This window comes from Vidua macroura, chromosome 2, assembly GCF_024509145.1.
Source record: "Vidua macroura isolate BioBank_ID:100142 chromosome 2, ASM2450914v1, whole genome shotgun sequence".
Lineage (NCBI taxonomy): Eukaryota > Metazoa > Chordata > Aves > Passeriformes > Viduidae > Vidua > Vidua macroura.
In genome coordinates this window covers 39,543,373-39,565,796 of record NC_071572.1, presented here as the reverse complement: position 1 = coordinate 39,565,796, position 22,424 = coordinate 39,543,373, and the positions used below count along the sequence as shown (strand labels likewise).

The following is a 22,424-nucleotide window of genomic DNA, read 5'->3' as shown; positions in this document are numbered from 1 at the left end:
TTAATAAAATTGATTCCATAAAGCAATACTCAGCATTAATCTCTGTGCCTTTCTGTGGAGAGCTTTTCTATTTCTTGTCACCAGGGGTTTTAGCAAGGGCTTGATGAGAGGTGGTTTTGTTTGTTTTGCCTTCACTTAATGATCCTTTTTCTTAGTGAGATGTTTGTTTGATGCAGTCTTTCCTCACACCACAGCTCTTTGAACCTGTGGTCACCAGCTTTTTTCACCTTTTGATAGTGTTTTGGTCATTGTGTGCTTTGCCACAAGCTTGAAAGAATATTGAAGCCTGTGTGGCTGAAACAGTAGAACATCCTGTACTTTTCCTCTTTTCTTTTTAAAGATTCTCCTCAGAATTCATCCCACATTCCTGTATCACTTGTCAGAAAATCAACCTGCTGGTGTTTCATTTAAACCCTTCTTTTTTTTAGAACTGGGGCATTTCTTCACCTCCTGGACATTAACCACTTTTCTATTTTTATATTTCTAAAGGTTGTTCAGGAGTGTTTTTTGCTTCTTCAGTGCAATAACTATCTCTGTACTGACTGCCGTAGTAAACAGCAGACTGTGAGGTGACAAGGGAGCTCAGGGCAAACACAAGGCTGGGGCTGCACAGTGGGATCACTACGTTCCTTCTTCAAATAACTTTTTTTGGGGCTGTGGTTAAAAGAAGTGAGTGTTTGCAGTAATCCCAGTGAATGCTCCTGCGAATATTCATTCAAAGGAAAAAAAGGACTTGTGCTTATAACTGCAGACAGGGTTGTACTATCCATCTGCATATCTCTATCTTCAGATCTGCTTCTGAACTCCTTCTGTGTATCGGAAGTTTGAGATAAGCAAATGGAAAAGTTAGGGTTGTTTCACTCCTTCCACACTATGTTTAACCAACAAGAGGAGTAGACAGTCAGGAGTCCCACCTTTTTGGCATTAAGCTGAAATGTCTTTGTCCTTAAGTGCTTAAGTAATGCACTTCCAGGCTGTCATTGATTAATCCCATTAAAAAAAAAAAAATCTTGCACCAAATATGTATAGCAGGGACTCATTTAAATTAATTTCTGCTTAATATAGGACTGACTGTGAAAAGAGCTGAAAAAGTAAGGGGACAGGATCAGAAAATGAGACCAAACATTTAGACTCTTGAGGGAAATAGGAAGATCTTAACATATGGGGCAGAAGAGACAGAGCAATGGTAGACAAAAAATACCCATATCAATTGCAAAGTGACACTTGGTCAGTGTAAGGGAGTCTGAGGCACCTGAACAGAGGGCTCTGACTTGCATTCAACTAATGGAAAGAGTGGAACTCATTCAAACCATAACCATGGTTCCCAGCCGTGTTCTCCACTCCTCTGCCAGTGCCTTGCACAGGAGGCAGCAAGAACAAGCACACGTGGCTTAGTTTCACCTGCTGAAGGTGCAGTTTTGTAGCAGGGCTGAGCTGGTTGAAGTGTAGGCTGCTGCTTACAGAGCAACCAATTGGCTCTCACCTGTACTTTACTATCTACCACTTGAAGCACGAGTCATCTGACTTCTTACAGGCAGTGGTTATCAGGAGATAATGTTTGAAAATAAAACATATATATGCTTATGTTTTGTCAGGGATCATTTCCCACCAGCTTAAATTTTTAAACCTGCTCACTTCTGGGGTGGATGCATACTAACACCAGAGCAAGGAAAGTGATGGAAACATGTAGCTGGGAGATAAAATGGGACTTTCTCTTTTCATTGTTTTGTACCACAAGATTCACAGTTGATTACATCAGCCCAGCTTCGGGTGCCTGATGTTAAGGCATGCATTGCTGCAGAGTCGGCAACCCCTGAAGAGGATGAGGGTAGATGAGGCAGAAGATCATAACCTCTGACCTGGGGTTCTCTGTGGTGTATCACAAGCCCTGATTTTAGTGATTGTAAGAGGAGTCATTATCATCCAAAAGCTCTACCCTATACGAAGTTGTGCCATTCAGCATATCAGATGTAATAACAAATGCATAATCAGGTGTTTTTTAAGTGGTGTCAAGATTTGCTGAGGATTTTGAGGGTGAGCTTGAAATGTGGCAATTTCCACATTAATTAGGATACTTACCTCTGCCTTGCAGCTGGGATGTGAAGTCTATCTGCTATTGTACCTTTCAGATAGGCACACTCATGTTCAGTGACAGTATTTAGAGGATGAAAGCAGTGGGAGGTAATTTGGCAAAAAGTAAAAAAAAATTACCAGTGATTGAATATGTCTGGAAATAAGATGATACATCTTTGAAAGGCTTCCCTGAAATGAGCTGTGCTTTTAAAATTCAGAGTATTGAGTGGCAATTGTAATTGCAAGCACTGATCACTTTCACACTTACTGTTTAGTTGCTTTTCTTAGGTGGAAAGTACCAAGCATGGTTAGAGATCTGAGAACTAATTATTCCAATTGAAAACTGGTCTGCCCTGCAGCAAGATTAGTCTCTGTGGTCAGTACTCCGTGAGCATTTTATGGAGGTAAACATTACATGTGTCTCTGCCAACCTGGCTAAATAATGCCAGGTGTCTTGACTCTTTTTGAAGATAAATGAGCTGTAATGGGATTTCTTCAGTGGATAATTTTAAACAAGGGCTATTAGAAGCAGTAGTTGTTATGAATAAACTCCACAGAAGGCATATTATGATGAGATATTGCATGTCTCTGAACAATTTAGTATTTGTCTGTTAAAATGAGGGTAGCAGATTAGAAAGAAATGTGCTTTGGTGAGGTGGTTTCGATTTTTTCTTGTTATATGTGAGCAAGCAGAAATGATAATGAAGTTTGGGTTGAGTTGGCTGGAGGGGGGAATGTTGCTGCTGAGAGTTGCATCATGTCCCAACATTATGAACTTACTAAAAAAAATTAAAAGAAGGGAAAAGATAAATTGCTGTATTTGTATTTCAACAAAACTTGAAAAAAATAAAAGCAGACTTTTTTTCTGTAATAACATACTTAAAATAAAAACCTGACATTTTAGTCAGAAATTGTTTCTCTATACAAACAGTTTTTGTAAGAGGGAGGTAGATATTAAGAGTGGAAAACATTAATTTGAAGATAATTTTAACCATTCTGCTGGCAATCTTTGCTTATTGAAAAGTATTAAAAGCTTAAAACTGAAACCAAGTGGGGAGAGCAAATTGTGACGTTGCCCACAGTATTTCATTTGCTTGGTGTTGTTACAAAGACCAGCAAGTAGGGTTTTTTGGGAAGCACAGATAAGAGTTCTCAAATAGTAAAATCTAAATTTTTATATTTAAGGAGCTTTTTATTTCACTCGTTTGTTTTGAACAAATAAAACACAAGTTTATTTAGCTTCTGATGTGTTTGTGAATTTTTTACACCAATATTTAAGCTTTTACATATGAAGCACAGGAATCATAAAAAATTTTAGCCATTTTTTCCCAAGTTTATGTAGCTTTAATTGGTGGTTTCATTTTTGTGTGTTCTTTACCATCCCTAGACCATAAAAGGTGGAATTTTTTCAAATTCATATTCCTTGTTTTCTTTCAACCACTGCTTGATTACAGTTTTTCTCAGAGAGAGCACTGCTTGATTCTCTCACAGATTTTAAGATCACTCGCTGGTTTTCCATGACTAGTAATTTGCTTATGTTTTTATTCCTTTTTCATTCCCCACAAAGTCTTATCATTAGTTTGTTTTTTCATTTTGCTCATAACAAAAATTAATTTATTTAAGTTTTTCAACTTATTGGCTATCACAGGTTGACAGGGAGGTGAAAACTCAGCGTTTTTTTCTCAGAAAAATGCCAACCCATGACAGTGGCTTTGGTCTTTTTGATTTGATAGAATACTTCTTGGAGAAAAGGAATTACAACTCATCCCTTATCCTCCTGGTATTTGCAGTTGGAAAGGTGATAAATAAAAGACCAAGGAGGTCTTTTGCACCAAGGAAAGGACTGAATCCCTGTAAGAAAGGCACAAACACTTGCAAGGCAGATCACTGTTCATTAATAGCCTAGAAAAGCCAATAGCAAGTTTTGAAATCCTACATCTTTTCCAATGCTGGGAACAACGAGATGTTACAGCACTGGCTGGACCTCGGGTCAGGGGCAGCACACAGTGCAGATCCCATCTGTGGTGAGGTTCACCAGCTCTGACATCACTTGTATTCCTTCAGGGTCTTCTCACGATACAGATTGATCAGTCACTGGCAGAACCCAGCATGGAGTAAGGACATGGCTTTCAAGACCCCCTTGAGCAATATGCACTCATATCATTAATAAAGCTGCAGTCATAAAACTGTTGCAGATAATAATTCATATGAATGAGACATTACATTATACACATTTACCCAATGTGCATTGAGTGCACATTGGGTAATTATGTATTGACTGTGTATATAATGATTAATTATACCATTGATTAGGTGTGTCTTGATTAAGTAGTGATCATGTAGTATGCATGATACAGAGGCCTGCACCTCAACCAGTAGTTATGTGGGTCACTGCCTCTTCACAAAATAGTCATCCACTGCTGTCTGGTACAGTAGGTAAATCATTATTTATAAGGTTATTTCTGCAACTGCCAACATTTTGGTCCAAAATACAGCTGATTTTATGTTTTCTTACCAATTGAAGAAGTATTGCTGTTCTAAGCAAAGGTTGCTTAACTAAAATAAAATTTTCTTTGTAGTTCTGAGGTGCTCTGCAATTCTTGGTGTGTCTTGCTGGTACAACTTGACATTCTTCCCAGGTACATTCTTCCCAGGCTAGTGCTGTCAGCATCCGGTATATGGAGGAATCCTGCTGTGAGCAGTTGTGTTGTATGATCAGATGAAATGGAGTATAAGTCATAGTTCTTAGTTGCTTAGACCTTTTTTGACGTGTTCACAAAGTTGAGTAACATTGTGAAAAGAGAGTAATAAAACGTTTTTCTGCTCGTGGGTCTGTGGCCAGTGAGGCACACTTGTTTCCTGTTTTTGTTTGGGACTAGAAAGTGGTACTTCTTGAAAGAGCATTAGAATCAGATTTCTGAGAATTTTTTTTCCTTTTTTTGTGTGTTATGAAGACCTTATCTGAACCATATAAAAATGAGACTTCATCTGTAGTTAAAATGCTATCATAAAATAGTACTTATGGTATTAGCTCTTTATTGATTTCTGTTCCAAAAAAATTTTTGTGGGCATTTTAAAATTACAAATCTGATAATTAATCACAGAATTTCAGCAGGAGTTTGCAAGCTGCAGCACAAGAAGTGCTGCAAGGGGATTGTGATGGCAGTTGTGCTTCACTACTTCAATAGAGACGCTGATCTGTACAGTTAAGTGCCTCCATGCCACCAGCAGCCACACTATTAGGAAGGCAGGGCTGTAGCCAGAGGAATTAATTTTTCCAAGTTCAGCTTCCTCATGCATTGGAGGAAATGTAGTGAGACATTTTGTGGGGCAGTAAAACCAGTTCAGACATGAGGAGGCATTTCCCTGACCCTGGGCTCTCCATCTGCAGTAGTCTCAGCCATGAGCTTGGCCTCTATGTTTGCCAGCTGTGGGCAGCTCTCCCTGTGCTCTTGGGTATGGCTGAGGGCCTGGGATTTGGGTCTGGCTGAACAGCTGAAATGGTGCAGGAGAACAGCAAGGAGGGGCAGTGGTACCCTGGCTGTACCTGGAGTTGTGAGCTGCTCATCTTGCAGTCACCCCTGGTGTTTGTGGTCATTAGTTCTGGTGCTAGTATCTGAGTATGTTAGTTTCAGAGCTTCTGTTCTAGCTTTTGGCTTAAAAGGAGTTGAAGTGTGAATCACCTTTGCTTAATTATATTAATACAATGTAATCTATTATGTCAGTAATTTCAGATTACTTGATTATCCTGGTAGCTACTCCTTGCAAATTTAAAATAGTTGGTTTGCCCCCATCTGAGTGAATGAAGTACGGTTCTGGTGGGTGTTCAGGCTGTTTCAAACAGCTGGCATTGAGAATACAATGTATTAATTTTTTTGAAAGACAAAAAATAAAGAATTGGCTTAGAGTTATCTTTATAGTCTGATAACTTGTGAGGAATCTTCAGTTGTCCCTTTTTGTCAAAAATGCCTCGCACATGCAGCTAGCTGGGGAGCTTCACCTCTCCCTATCCCACTGGGGACAATGATCTGTCATTGTTACTTCTAGACAAAGTTGCTGTAACTGTCCAACTTCAGAGTTGTGATACTAAGATATCTAGTACTTAGTAGCTACCAATAAAACACTATGTGGCTGCTCTTGAGGCTGGTGAGTTGAGAATAATCAGCATCTCTATATTTAAAATAGGCTGCCTTGGAGTTAAACTAACCACAACTTCCCTTGAAAGTTATGTGCCACAGGAAGGATGAAATTGCTAAGCTTAGCTGATTAGAGGGAGGAACACAGCTCTCCTTTTGCATGGTATAAGACAATGCATACTTTTCTGGAGGGGATAGGATAACCACAATGTTGCTGCCTTACAACAGGTGCAAAACTTTCTTTTTTTAGTTTAGCTTTTTGCACAACATCTGTCACAACTGAGGAAAACAAAAGAGGAAGAGGAGAAATTCATACTTTTGCAGTGAGGGAAAATGAATGCAGTTTTGTGAAAAGAAATCTATGCCATGCTTTGACCTTTCTTGTATTTTGGGAGGATGCTAATGACAGCATTTTGCTAAGGGCATTCATAGAGGACAAGACCAGAAGATTTTAAAGTTATGTAATTTGCTAGTTTTACTGCAAGGCCATTGAGTTTCATGTTGCTTTCCTGTATAACTTGCACCTATTTGCTAGTCGTAAAAGAATGCAGGTAGAAAGGAGCCACTGGGGGATTATGTTGCCCTGCCCTAGAAGTACCAATTTCAGCATGGCTGTGTCAAATCAAGTTTGGAGTATCTCTAAGGACAGATATATCAAAAGCTTTCCTAATGTCTGACTAACCTCATGATGAAAAAATGCATCTTAATGTTTAATTGGTCCTTGATGCAACTTTTGCCTGTTACTGGGTGTTCCCATCTTTTCTGTATCCCTCCCCATTAGGCAGTTGCAGATAGCAGTTACATCTCTCAGTCTGAACCATCTCAGTTCCCTCTGCCTCTCCTCTGGTAACATGCGCTGCAAGCTCCTTCCACATTCTTGATGGCAGTCTGCTGGGCTTGTTCCTGTATGCCAAGTATCTTTCTTCTACTGGGAAACCCAAAACTTGGTACAGAATTCCAGGTGTGATCTCAGTACCAAATGGAGGGGAAAGAAATCTTTTAAAACACAGTCCCATACATGTTTGGCTATGAAGTAACACTATTAGCCCATCTTTAACCTGTCTACCAGAGCCCAGAATTTTTTGCCAATCTGCTTTCTAACCAGGTCATGCCCAGCCTCCACTATTGCGTGGGGTTATTCTAGCTCAGTTCTTCATTTGGCTGGCTGAACTTCATGAGGTTCATGTGAGTCCATTTTTCCAACCCATTGAGGTCTAGTTCTTCCTTATTTAGTGCCTTGGAGCAAGGTTATCCAAATTTGTCAGTCATGGGGTAAGATCCTAGTTTAGAGAACCTTTACGCTAATATGGTAAGAAAAGTAGATCAGCATGCTGTTGATCTTGTGTGTATAGAGATACCCTGTTCTCTTCTGCCACACAGCACAAATACAGCTGGATTCCCATTCTTTATTTATACTTGCCTTCTTTCCTTCTTTTAGAGTTTGAATGAAGTGGTGAACAGCTTTTATCTGACTGTTCACAGGAGAAGAGACAAGATAACTTGAAGGAAAGGGATTTGATGCAGGTCTGTAAAATCACAAGTACTGTGGGCAGGGTAAATAGGGAGTCACTGTGTTCACTCTTTTCTGGTACAAGAAGCAAGGGACTTCAGATGAAACTAACAGGTGTCACAAGTGAACAAAAATGGCTCCAGACACCATGGGTAGTTATTCTGTGCAACTTCTTGCTGCAAAACACTGCAGTCTGAGGTATTTTATTTGAGTTCAAAAAGGGACCAGACAGACTGATGGAAGAAAACATTGATTGAGAGCTGTCATGTGCGAAGATGAGACATCTGCCTCAGGAAGTCCAAAGTTAGACATTGCAGGAAGCCAAGGGAGTATTCTGAGGGGAAAAAAATTGAGGAAATATATCTTAGCATTTACTACACAAACAGTAATTGCCATTTTTCTTCAGAAAAGTGTTACAGCGTGGCAGATTTTTTGTATCTCTTTTGTACTACAGTCTTAGTCTGCAGGCTGCAGATTAGCCAAGACTGTATTAGGAAATATTGCACTCAGATGAATTTGTTGTTTTTCAAATAATTTGTGTGTCTGTTGACACACTGGTTCTGTATTGAGCCAGCGCAGTGGGATACTTCTGAATACAAGCATTAGTTTATCTTCAGTTGTTCCCCTGCTCTGTACCACAGATGTGGTGATAGAAGAGAACAGAGTATGTCACTGCTTTTCAGTTCCTCCAGAAGTGGTCGTATAAGGCAAAGCTTTTCTTCTCTTTCTCTTCAGCTGCATGCTATTTATTTTTCCTGTGTTGCAGGCTGTCTCATCGTTTTATTGGAGTCTCTTCTTTCCTTGCTTATGTAAAAGCTTTTAAATTTCAGAACAATGTTAGTCTTAAATGGAATATCTATTTTATAAAGCTCAAAACATTCCTTTATTTTACACTAATGAGTTTGCTGATTTAAAAGGAGTCACTAACCACTTTCAAGAACTGTGTTATTTGTGGTAGCATGTATACAACTTCAGACAGTTGCTGTCACTGTCTTTTGCTAGATGAACATGCTGCTTACAGATTCCTCATCTATATAGCTTTCAGAGCCACATTCCACACAGTCAGACAGCAATCCCCTGCGAAATACCTGTCCTCTTCTGCTGGGACTGTAAGCCACAGAAGACTACCTTCTTTATCTCCACGGTCTGTTAGTCTTCAATACCTTAGAGTCCAAGGCAGCTGAGGGTACTTGCACTATTACTGTTTAGTTTTGTGTTCTCAGTGAAAGAAAAGAAGGCACTAGATGCTCTTCTGCTGGAAGTGTGTGTGTTTTGGGATTTTTCACATGGTGCACCTTTACTTGATCATGTGTTTGACAGTAGATGTCTATCCAGCTTTCTTTTCTGGACTTGGACAGAGACAGCCAAAATGTACCAACTGGCCACCGTAATAATTTTTGCTTCCTATATGCTCTGTCACATTCCCTACCAGGTAGGATTTGAGAGAGATGTCAGCAGTGGACATGCAGTGTTAGTACTAGAACTGGGACTCCACATAGTTGGAGTCCTCTTAGCAACTGCCCGGCCTGACACTCCAAAGTTTAGAGATAAAAGAGATTCTGTTGTTTTTTCAAGAGCATGTGTTTCAAGATCCTGACTAGGCTTCACCCTCCAAATACAGACCCAGTTTTTCTGAAATGCTCCAGTCAGATCCCCACAATGAGCATGCCATTTACACCTACAGCTACTTGGCAGCTGCTTAATTTGTATGTGAAAAGCATGAAAGAGTCCCAGGTCTGTGTGACCATTTACCAGCCTTTCACACAGAAAGGAACATTACTTCGAATGTATGAAAAGCTTCCCCCAAAGAAAAAGCTTATTTCTTCTTGCAAAGCTCACACTACTTCAAGCCACAAGTTGGATAAGGGCATCACGGAGGAAACCAGTTATTTGAGAACAGCTGTAACTTTTTACTCTCACTGTTCTCCTTTGGTCCCATGCAGCAGGTTGTTACCATCTCTCTGGTGATGGCTGCCAGCCCCATGCCACAGCTGGTACAAGGAAAAGGACAGATGCTCTCTAAATGTTTTGCTTCAGTGCAGTGTCCCAAACCCAGTGAATCCCTAACTGCTGCTTTTGGCAGATAACAGAAAAGAGTCTCCTCATTGACACCAGTGTGCTTGAGCTGCGAGTGCATCGTGACAAGGAGTGAGGAGAAGCAGTGGCATCAGCTGCCACAGATATAAATTGTCATTGTCCATTTGTGTCAGTGCTTGCAGGACTTTTTCAGGGAACTGAGCTTATCTTAGCTTTTCAAAGTTTTTATTTTATTGGTTTCTTCTGCATTTGAGAAGTATTTCAATAATGAGAAAAAAGTTGCTTTTCTCAAACATAAAGCTAACTGGAATCATGCTAGAGCAGTATTTTGATGTAAAGTTAGCTATTTGGGAATGCTAATGTGATTTAGAAACAAAATCCAATATTGAAAATAACAGAATTGCTAACGTGAGAAAATGGGGATAGAGAAGGATGTTCAGTAGAAATCTTCACTTTGCTTCCACTTAGAAGAGTGTAGTTACCTGCAGTATATAATGTTTTAATACATATTTAAGTTATATTTTACAGACAAATATAAAAAAGGCTTCTTTAAGATTTTATAATCACAGATGAAATGCATACTAAAAACTCAAAAAAGCCTAGAATAGTAGGCTTTTTTAGATTAGTAGAATAAATTAGTAGAATTTAGTAGAATAAAATCAGCTTGTACTAGTGAGATGTTAACAATACATATATTTTATTTCTACCATTTCTAGGTATTCATAAGTGGTCTGTCTATGATTTTATCTGTTTACCATTTGCTCAATTCAATAGGAATACATTCTTAAATAATGTTTTAAAATAGTTTATTTAAAAAGCTGACAAGAACAGAACCGCTAGAACATACAGAATTAAGTAGAACTTCTCCTGATAAAAGTTGTTCTTCTTACACTGCTTTTCTGAAGCTGCATAGTGTCTTTTAGAATTAGAAAAGAGAGAATTAGTATTTTAGAATTAGAAACTCAATTTTGGCAGTCTAAGTGGTATGAAATATGGGGGGTTTTGTGGTTTCTTTGGCATAAAAAATTAATTGTTAATTTAATGTTTCCGTACTGCTCATCAGGTATGATCCTTCTGTGTTTGCAGGTAGGTAGAGGTCAGCATGTGAGGAAGGAAGGAATTGCAAAGATGACAAATGTAATATGTTTGTTTGACTTTCAGTACAATCTCAATGTCAGAGATATACAGCTGAAATAAATAACATTTGTTCTCACATGTATCATAGCTTTTACTGATGATTATCAGGCACTCTTTAATTTTCCATCACAACCTTGTGGTTGAGTTACCAAGTTGTGTTGGCCAGTGAGGGCATATTAATAAGATAGAACACTAAAAAAAAGATAGAGGGGCCAGGAATAAAGTAGGGAAGGAAACTGAAACGTGACGGAAGGGCACACATCAGCAGGAACCCAGGGCTTACATCCTGGATTCTCAGCTGGTATTGAGCTGATTCCAGCAGGATGTGTTTAAGTCATTTGGTCTATTTCCTGAGCCAATTTCAGCATGCCTAAAGGGATCCCAGATATGCTGTATGAAGGCATGATGGGAAAACTTGTTCTTTCCCAGCCAATTCTGCTCTTCTCATTTATTGATCTCTCAGGTAAACAGTGCTTAAAGAGAGGTAGCCATCTCACACCATCAGAATTAATCCATTAATTTACTTTTTGAATGGTCTCAACTATGAACGTTATTCATGTTTCTAAAGTGTTTGTCTTATGTCCATGTCTGACTTCAGCAGAAGTTCTGAAGAACACTGTATCACTGTTTTTTAACTGAAATGGTGCAGTTTTCATATTACAGTCTCTTGCTTCAATTCGTGTTCATAAATAATCTATATACAACAGAAGTAGAGAGAGACTTTTTACAATAAACACTAAAAGGGAAAGTTTTCCTTTAGGAAAAGGATTAAAGTGATAATACACCTTGTGAAGATGAGTAATTTTACATACAGGAGATGTTCAATGTTGGGGAGAACCAAACAGTTAATTAGCTTTTCATGTGTTATATTTGACAATGTTTTCTATGTGAATTGTCCAATAAGGCATTTGTGCTCCACACATTGTAAAATGTAGTTTCACCTCCAAAGAGCTATAAACTAAGTACTTGTAATAGTCAAATGAGCAAAGAAGTTGTCCATTTTATATCAAAATTTTATTTCCTCTGTTTGTGTGACTGGACCAACAAAACCATTGCTGCAATTGGAACTCAGCTAGAGATCTTGAAATTTTCAGATGTTCTGGTTGTAGTTGGTCTGAATTGTAAGCTATATTTGTGCTCAATCCTAACTGTAATTCGGCTCTGCTTGAGTTAGTAACATCCGGGCATATGTATGTGCTGCATGGAATCTGAACATCCGCAATGGTGCATATTTCCCGGAAAAAATAAGAGATCAGTCAAAAGGATACAGCAAGAAGATGATAATGCTGAGTTTTCTTGCTGTCCTGTGACAAATCTTTTTTAGTCATCACTCCTTGATTCCCTGACATCCTGAGAAACAGATTTTTACTTAAGCTGCTGTAGGGGAGCACTAAGAGGTTTTGCTATGGACTGTGGATTTTTAGTCTTGGTTCACTGTGGTGTACTACAGACTTTATTTTTCTGGTAGCTTTCCATTGGAAGATTTAGCAAGTACCGTCATTTGCGTTTCTCCTGCGTCACGTGAGCTTTCTTCATGATGTGACCTGGCAGCACTTGAAATTGATACACTCACTTGTCGTCTCAGTATTTTCAGTACAGTTCTCTTGTATCCTTTGCATGCAAAGAAATAGATGAAAGGATCTAGGCAGCAGTTAAAATTCATCAGAAATACAGTATAGTGGAGTGACTTCTGGAAAATTTTCTTTTCAGTGCACAAGGGTTCTTGCTGAAGTTTCTTAATCATGTGTTGTATGATTGCAACGTGATAAGGAGTAAAGCAGATGATGAACACTATAATTACAAATATGATTGTATTGATGGCTTTTTTGTTTATCCCTGATTTTTCAGTCAGTGGATTTTCCTTGGCTGTTTGAAAAAGTTTGCAGCTGATTTGAGAGTAGCAAAATAGAATAATCCCCAGGGGAATAAGGTACCCTATTAAACAGGCGGCAAGTAGTATAAATGGTAGATGTTCAATTTTCTCAAAGTTTGGATATTCCATACATGTAGTCCTTTCATTTTCTTCCTGTGACATGGATTGTATAAGTAATGGGAACGTTTGACTGAATACAAGAAACCAGACAAAGACACAAATGCCCTTGGCATATTTAATCCTTCTGATCTTGTATCGGAAAGGGTGGACTACAGCGAAGAACCTGTCAATGCTCAGGCACGTCATGAAGTTCACACCTGCGTAGGTGTTGATGTAGAACAAGAGCGCGGTGATTCGACACAGCGCTTCTCCAAATGGCCAGTGGAATCCCAGGGCGTAGTAGGCGATCCTGGTTGGCAAGGCAATGCAGAACAGCAGGTCAGAGAAGACGAGATTTGTTGAATAGAGGGTAGTGGAGTTGATCTTCTTTCTGTTTTTAAAAATGACAGTGAGGGCAATGGTGTTTCCAAGCACCCCAAGAATCAGGATGGAGCCGTAGAAGACAGACAGTAATATCCGTGCTGTGTCTTTGTGCTCGTATAAGTCACAAGTGGAAATGTTGGTCTCAGAGGCTGTGAAAGGGTCCATTTCTGCAACCACTGTTGTTACAGGAAGCTCAGTAGACCTAACATGAGGAAAAAAACCAACGAAAGGGAACATTTTGTTAGAAATGTAGATAAACTGCATCTGTGTAAAAATGGACAGCCTCTGTTGCAAAATAAGACTAAAAAATGAAATGAAACTTCATTGCTGTGAAATACTTTTCAAGACTCTATCTGAAAACAAACAAATAGATGCCTCCTTTTGGCTTTTCTACTTTGATCCCAATTGCTTCTCTAATAAAGAAAATTGGACAATGGGAAGTATAATAAACCAGGGATGTAATATATTTGGAAAGTGAAGTCTGTAGATGCTCAGGAGGTGGGAGACTCCCTGAGTCAACAACCTGAGGGGAAAAAAGAGTCTGAAGAAACCACATGATAAAGCATCAAATGAGGTCTCCAAGAATCAGATAAGCAGACAAAATGTTTTAAACGTGCTTTAGTTAATTTTAAGGGAATTTTTGTTCCTGACAATTCACACTGTGATGCTTTAACTTGTTTAGAGAATTTTTTTTCTCGGCATTCTTATCATATTGACATTATAATAAAATCATAGATTCATTTAGGTTGGAAAAGACCTTTAAGATCATAGATTCCAACCATAATAACTTGTTTAATTCTAGTTCTAAGAATTGGCTTTTGTAATCTAATTCAAATATTTTTTGCATACATAAATTATTAAGACTACTACTTTAATCATTCTTTAATGACCCTGCTAAAGAGAGGTAGTGCAGGTGAACTATTTTACACTTTGTTAATTTAGTAGATTTTAGAAATTGTTTCATCTGCCCACTCATAAGTAGCATAGAAGAGTTGCAAAGTGGCAGTGATTTGGGGGGGCTTAAAAATATTTTAAAATGATCCAGCAGAATTTCAGAAATGGGAAGAACCCCATTCTGTTGATACTGCTCACCGTGCAAACATTTCCTAGGTCTGCTGTTCCCTGACAGTTGTGTAATGTAAGCATGAAGCTCAGAAAGGATGGGGCATTTCATGTTACTCCTCAGGCAGCTGTTATAAAAAAGGGTGCCTCTTAGAGGCACCATTTATGAATTTAAACAGCAATCAAAACAAGATTGCTTCTATTTAACAAAGAATACTACCTGAAGATAAAAGCTGTTGTATTTGGAATTTTAGGTCTGTCTTGTACCTTTAATTAACATGTCTATGCTATTTCTGAAGATTTGTCATTCAACAGACAATATTTACAAGCAACTGCAGCCTGTTCTACTTCCAAAAAGTCTTTCTGGGAAATACCTCTCAGTTTTAAGGGATTTAAACCACACATTTTAGAAAGTATTTATTATTCATTTATTAACTTGTGAAAGCATTTAAAGGTTAGTATTTTCTTTCATGATTTGAGGAGATTGTTCTGCTTATTTCAGGGTGTCCACAATTAATGATTCCCTGTAAACGGTAATGGATATGGATGATGTGTATTAAAAGATGTAAATTAGTTACATTACATGTTTAAGGAAGAAATTTGTCTCCCGGGTAGTACATTAAGTCTGTGTTTGCTGCATTCCATAGATAGAAGACAGGTGAGTAATTTCTGACTGACAGATGTACAATGTTCTGATTCTTAGATATTTGTGAAGTAAGTGCTGTCTTTCAAGATATGGGAATACTGCATTCAGGGTTGTATGTCAAATCTGAAGTGGGAGTTCTGTGCCTTGAATAAAGGAACTAGTCTAGTAAATAATAACTCCAGCTGTAGTGCATATTTAAGAATGTCAGTAATTTTATATTAGTTAAGTCTGCATTGTTCATGCTGTCTTGTTGTTAATGTGTTTGGTGATTAATTAATGCAGTAGTTATTATCCTGAGGATAGTTATGGTATTATTTCCTCCCATCTTTTCCCTTGTAGAAGTGCTTAGGATGGATTTTGTTTTACCTAAGTGTAACAGGCTTTGCATAAAATGGTGTGGGTTTGTGTAGGCGCCTGTATATGAGTCAGTGAGGTATTTTGTTTTGTTTCTCATATTTAAATGCTTCTAATTCTTGTTCACACTCCCAGCATCATGTCTATCTTCTATTAATCTCTTTCTTGCAATGCAGGTAAAATAATTTTGTCAACATATTTAGGAAAGGAAAATCTAAGATTTGTGATAAACAGTTCAATTGCAGTAACTAGATACAGCATATTAAGAGCTTTTTTTTCCTTTAAAATTGTAATAGTTTCGGTTCAAAAATAGGGCACATAATTGTCACATCCATTCATATGTCTTTGTATAAACATTAGTGAAATGTAGAATATCTATTATACAAACACATTGAACTGTAGTTTAGGAAAAAACCTGTATATTCATTAAAATATATAGTCTTTTACATCAATAGTAGAATTTCATAAATTGCATGTTACCTAATTTTGTGCTGTGAAGTTGGATCTTTAATGTAATAAATTAATCTAGAACTTGTTCAAAATAGGATGTTCATCCTCACATATAACTGTGGCTATATTGAGAAGGAGTCCTAGCTAAGACAGTGTTTGTGTCTATCCAAGGTGCTAGCATGGATATATACTGGGAGCAGTTCCCTGGCAGGACAAACTGGCCACAAATGGATGAGGAGAAAGCTGGAGGAGCACAGCTCATGGATCAATGTGCAGTCAGCCAAGCTATGCTCCTTGGCAGGCTCTTCTGCTTGCTGTGTGAGTCAGCCCAGAGGGCAAAAAGTATTCTTTTTGATCCTCTGTTATTTTGACTGTTGCTGTAGCGAACAATTTTACAATGCTGTAGATGAGTATTAGTGTTTTGTCTACCTGTGGGTATGTAGGGACATTTTGAGAGTCACCAAGGTGTTTAGGTGCTACAGTATCTGAATATATTCATTAAAAAAAAAAAAAAAAAAAAAAAGAGAGAGAGAGATTTTATCTCTTTTGTGGCCCAAACAGATGATAAAGTTGATACCTTCCACCATAATGTGCATCACTGAAGCTGTGGTGACTTCTTTGTACTTCTGAACTCTAATTGTTGTTGGATGAACTCCACTGACCTCAGCAGGTATTTCACATTTTCTTGGCAATCTTGGAGAGGGCTTAATTAAAAATAACATTTTCTTCCTGAAAAGTATCTGGACTATTAAGTAAGATAAGATATATTTTAAAAAACCCTATTCCTTGTGTCAGGTTGCTGTTTATTTCTTGGCAGCAGTCCTGAGTGATCCACTTATACATACATCATATGATATCCTCTACAGAATGTATCTGAAAAAAGAATGTTTTGAATACTTTTTGTGAGTTTTCCATTATTGGAGAATAAATGGAAAATGTTACATCCTTACTGCTGCAAACCTCAGACTAGCTGGACATTATTCTATTTTAATGAGCTGTGTGCCTGAATAACTCATGAGAACGTGGCCATTTACTGTCCCAAATCCAGATGCACCAATGAATTTACCCTCTAGAATCACTACTAAAACTTTTGCTCTTCTAGATTGTTGGATTAAAGACCTTTCCAGTGGCTTTCCAGGTTTATTAATGATATTACTTTGAAGCATATACTTGGAAGAAAGATAATATTAATTTCCCTTACCAATTAAATAATTTAAGAAAACAGTACCAGAGGTTTTTGGCTTAGAGTTACATGCCAAAATGTTAAGGTATAAAGTATTGAAAATTCCTGTCTGTATATGTGTATTGTAAAGAAGGTTGTTAAGGTTTTCATATTTTCTGAGTCTATAAACACTCAGTGACACAGATCACTTACTCACTTAATGTAATCTTCTGTATAGTTCAGATTATATTATTTTAGTTATTGTGTATGAATTCCGGTAACTTTCCATTTAAAGCATACTTTCTAAAATGCTGTTTGTCTTGAAGAACTGAAGAGAAAGCAAATTGCCTATTTGTACTCTAGTCTTTGGTCAGTCAACCTCCATGTTAAAAAGTGTGTGTCTCTCTCTTGAATGTCTCAAAAATTAATTTGCAATTGCTGTTTTCATTGAGTCTCTACCTTTACACAATCTCATGGTTTGGGCAATTTGAGGTAAGCTTCTCAAATATTTCACTGCAAGGTGAAATGATCCTGTGATGTCTGTTCTAACCCCAGCTGTGTCCCACACAGGACTTGGGGTTTCAGATGCCTCTTGGTATTACTGTGCCTGGAGGCAAACTCACCACTACATCCCTGCTTTTTCTGCTCAGTGGATTATGTATGCAAGATAGACATGTGTAGCATTGCACTGGGAGTTTGTGAAGTTAGTTCACTGTGATCCAGGAGTATTTCTCTGATTCACTCTGTCACACGGTATCTCCAGTGTAAGGGCATGGCCATTGCTCTCTGCTTTGACCTGGGAGGACCTTATGCCTGGGAGAGTTTAAAATTAATTTTACTGTTAAATACTATGCCCAGGCTTGCAATCAGTGCAGGTTGTTTTATAATGTTCTTTCCCTTGCCATTTTCAAGTCTTAGCACTATGTTTGCTTTTTGACCAGCAAGTTTCTTTGGTCAATTACCTTACAAGGTTTGTTAGCTAGGCAGCTGCTAGTCTATTCTCTGTGCATCTTGATATTTCACAGCAATAGCATCCATCTGGGGGAAAAAATCCCAGCACAATGGCAAACTGCTTACAAAATCTAGCATGTCTGAAATCTATGCAAGTGTCTTTCTAAACCAACATTGTAATCTCATCAAAGAAGGAAAAATAGCTTGTGTAGGAGATCCATGTTGTGTGAAAACATTTGACTGGCATTAGTAATTTGTTTTATGTTTATACATTTGTATTGTGTTTAATCCCCACAGCAAAAGGTGTTTGATGAACAGGATGGTGACCCCAGTCTGGAAGTACTGTGTAATCCAAAGCTCTCTTTCACAGACATGTTCGTATGTGATGAGCTTTATATGTAGTATCATAATATTACATACATTTAACTGTTAAGAAGCATAGACTTAAGCTGTGAGCCAGCAGTTGCAGTATTACACCTTAGATTACATGGGTTGGGATTGTGTACTTGGTACTTTGTACCAAGCAGTGGTACAAAGTGCTCTCTGAATGCTAAATCAAATTTCTTCTTGTTACAATCTCCTGCTTTTGCTGAGGAGCACTGTCTGTCTTTCTAACAGAACAGGGGACACGTAGAAGGTTTTTACTTTGTATTGTAATCTAACGTGTGATTTCTCTGTGCCTCTTCATAATTTTCACTCTTTGAAGATGAATCCCTGGTCCATTTGTCCCTGGTCCAGTTGCTAATTTAAGGATACTAATTATATTCTTGAAAAGGCACAGCAATTCATTAGAAAGATCTCTCCTGGCTCTCTACACATAATATGGTTTAATCACTGTGAGATGGACAATATTTCTTTAACAAACCATATTGGGGGTTAATGTTGTTTTTCTGTGCATAAAGAGTATAGATTATTTTAAAAGAATGGTCAGGAAAAAGACTTCTGTGCAAGATTCACTGATCTTACAGTCCTCTATAGATATAATCTGTGTAGGTCTTACATTGTTTTAAAACAGTAGAAGATTGCAAATACGCAGTGCTCTGGTTTTGTAGGTTTAATTTTTTCCTTAATCTCAAAATTATTTTTTTCTATTGACCAGACATATTTACTGTTAGTATTTCTATTTTACTGTTCAGGTGATCTCTATTGTAGAGTGTTTCCTCTGTTTGAGAAAAAGGCTTGATTCAACTAAGTTATGTATATTAAAAAGTGTGTGTGCTAAGTTGCATAGTAAAACACTTTGTTAAAATAGAAAGAATATATACCTAAGGTGCATAATACAGTGTGTGGACTGGCAACTGGGGACTGCATGTAGTTTAATAAAAGCTGAGATGAGAGACAGGCACGTCGTAAAGCTTCCTCTTTCTTTCTAACACATCACTCATGCTTCTAGTGCTTTTTGTTAATTTCTTTTCAAAAGCTGCTGAGTTTTGTGTTCTAAAGGCTGGTGAGTCAGCCTAATGACCTGAAGATTGAGTCCTCAGGTCACAACCCACAGTTAATTTTGATGAGAGAGTTTCCAGGCTAGTGCTTTTATCCCTCTTTGGTATAGATCCAAATTTGTTGGCATAGTAAACCCAAATTTGTAATGTACACGTCAGAGAATCCCAAATATTGTCTTAACAGCGTCTTAAATTGTCTTAACAGTGGCTATAAAGAATTAGAATATTCTTTAACTGCTTAACAGAATATGCAAGTGCACAAGACTGTGGGATCTTTATGGTCCTGCTTTTGTCTACTACTATAGATTTTGCATGACAGTTGTTGTATGACAGTTATATTTGGTGCTAAAAAATAGTAGAAACTACTGTAAGTGAGATGGAAATAAAAGAAGTTGAGTTGAAGTGCATAACTAATTAAAGAAAAAGTGGAAGTAGTTTGAAGGGTACACCCTGGTCTTATCTGTTGGATCTCTCTACCAGGGTGATGGATTCTACAAGTGTGAGACCTATCTAACATAAATAATCTCTGCCAAAAAACTCATACTGACATGAAGAGCTGTACTGATGCTAAGATGATTAACTTCCCTTCAATTTATACTTGCTTAGGTGTACCAAATGTAAAAAGGAGAGAGCCTAAAACTAGAGCAAATAAGCAAAATAAAAGTGTGAGCCACTGAAAATTACTTTCTTTCTAGCAGAAGAAAAAAGTAATCAAATGAGGATTTGTATTTTAGTACTTGAAAACATGCACACCTATTTGAGTTCGGGTTTTTTTTTCTAAGTTACATTAAACCCATACAGGTATAGTATTTAATTTTAGGGTTTACAGCTTCAGACTACAGCTTCTATATTATCATTCTCTATACATGCTCCTGAGTCTTTTGATCAGAAAGAAATGAGACTTGAGCTCTTAAAGACTAATTACCAGGTAAATTTTCAATAGCCTTGTCTCTTCAGGAGCAGCCATGAAGATGTTAGACAGATCTCTTGTATTTTGTGCTCAAAGGCATGTACTCTCTCTTATTTTTTTAGATAAAAGATAGTTGAGTTATTGTCTGTAGAACACTCTGTCTTGTTTTGCCAGTATAATAGGAAAAATGTATCCTTTTAAATTGGGAAGCGGTATAAAAATCATACCATTTGTAATATGTCTAAAGATCAGTAATAAAGAGAGAGATGTTTGGTCATTGCAATTCAGAAGAAGAATGCCTTCTAAAAACCTTTAAAGAAATGTGCACTAGAAGTTAAAAGAGGAATTAGCTCATAAAGCTTTGAACTCTTAAAATGCTCTGTTGCAATGTTCAGACATGAGAAGAGTGAGAAGTTTTTGAGCTGATAATAAAGGCTGTTTTCATAGACAAGGAATGCATGTGATAAAAGAAAGCTATGCATGCACAACCACAGCATGGATTTGTTTTAAGGCTCCCTCTTACTATTATTCTGTGAGGTTCAGTGACTTCAGAGCTTCAGTGCTTCCCTTACTACTTCTACAGTAGTTACTTCTGCACCAGTATAATTTTAATTAGTTGCTAAAAAATTGTCTAAGTTAAGGCAGTATGAAATGTTTCCCTGTGGATGTCAGAAGGCTGTATTATAAGAAAGGAATTGGAATAACTTGTTGATACTGTAGATCAACAGATCCTTTAAGTGGAAACTAACTAGCAGCATATTGATATGGGAATATAAAATATCAGATAATTTCTTCCATGGGCCTTTCCCATACAAAGATCATTTATCCTTACTACCACATGAAAATACCCAGTATAATGCAAAAAAAGGAGATATTTCTGGAATTGTTTGCTATTGCTCAGTGGCAAAGGAAAAAAGTAAAAAGTTAGTTCTTTTCTGTACTTACATCTCTGTAGCTTCTTGGATCCTCTGAGCAGTTAAGGGCATTAACAGGATGGCTTGACTGAGAAGGTTTACCCTTGCACATTGTTCTCAAGAGTGATTACGTGAGTCTTTTGTGGGAGGGGTAGGGTTTTTTCAAGTGCTTAAAAAAGTCCCAGCCCTGTTTGTATGCCGGTCTTGATTTGCTGCCTACTGTTTTATGGGATGTGAAAGCATCTATTTTTGATCCTTTTACAATTAGTCTGCTCGAAGAGAGTAATTAGAAACAACACTTCCACCTCCCCCCTGAAGTTACGCACTACTGACTTTTGCAGAAGGGACTTCACCCAGAGGTTTACTTGACTAATTGTTGACCAGCGAAAATCCCTCTCATATGAGAAAAACTTTGTTTATATGCCATCTGCATTTAAAAACACCTTAATTACAGCAAAAAGCTGTGTAATCAGTACATACTTAGAACTTCTTCTTACCAACGAGATCTGATGCAGCACGAGGAAACCTCAAAACTGAGACATACTGAGATGTGGTGTTAAAGCAGACGTCTCAAATGCCTGTGGACATTCCCAGTTCGGTTTTAGTATCATAATGATGAGGATTTACAGAAATGCCTGTCAAAAATGTATGAGGGAGTTAAAGAACTCTGGGACTTTGAGAGATTAGTAAAAATGTCTGCCTTTGTAAGCTGTTTATTACATTTTAAGCAGTGGTAATAATAATGATAGTGAAAAATGTAAGGTAAATACATGAAAGATAAAAAGCTTCTAAAACACAAATTTGATTCCCCTAAAATAATATTGACAAGAATGAGTGGCTAGGGAGTAGGAAGGGAATGGATGTCAGATTGTGAGTTAACCCATTTGTACCTGAAATAATCTTGTTTCTGGGTGAAGAACTTTTAATGTAAAACTTAAATTGTGTGTTTGTTAAGAGGGTTTTGGAGATTAGAGGTAGATGGAAAATCATTTTGTTTGCTCTTAGAGGCTGTGGTTGAGAGCTACCTGGGCTTTTCCCCAAAACCTGATACTGATCATTCATGACAGCAAAGGACTGTTTCATGACCTCATTTAGTGGCCTGATTTTAAACAACCAACAAGGCATGATAAGGGTATTTTTGGCGGGTCCAACCCATGCAGAGTGCAGGATGCCTCTTTGGAAATGTTAGGGCTGTGTTCACAGCACAGGTGTTGGCTGACATTGTAGTGGTGAAGGTGTGTAAAGAGATAGGATCTCTGCTAACACGTCCATCTCATCAGAAAG

General features: G+C 37.7%; 2 protein-coding genes across 3 annotated transcripts in view; one reads left to right on the top strand and one right to left on the bottom strand.

The window, feature by feature from the left end:
* The window catches only part of UBAC2 (UBA domain containing 2), an 87,232-nt gene that overhangs the window by 28,619 nt on the left and 36,189 nt on the right, over window positions 1–22,424 (top strand). The gene's annotated exons all lie outside the window — the stretch shown is intronic.
* On the bottom strand, window positions 10,491–21,212 carry LOC128803366 (G-protein coupled receptor 183-like). The gene is made up of 2 exons (XM_053970266.1): window positions 21,172–21,212; window positions 10,491–13,451 (listed from the first exon to the last, which is right to left on the bottom strand). Exons 1-2 carry the CDS (start codon window positions 21,210–21,212, stop codon window positions 12,347–12,349), a joined length of 1,146 nt encoding a protein of 381 aa, XP_053826241.1. The 3' UTR covers window positions 10,491–12,346.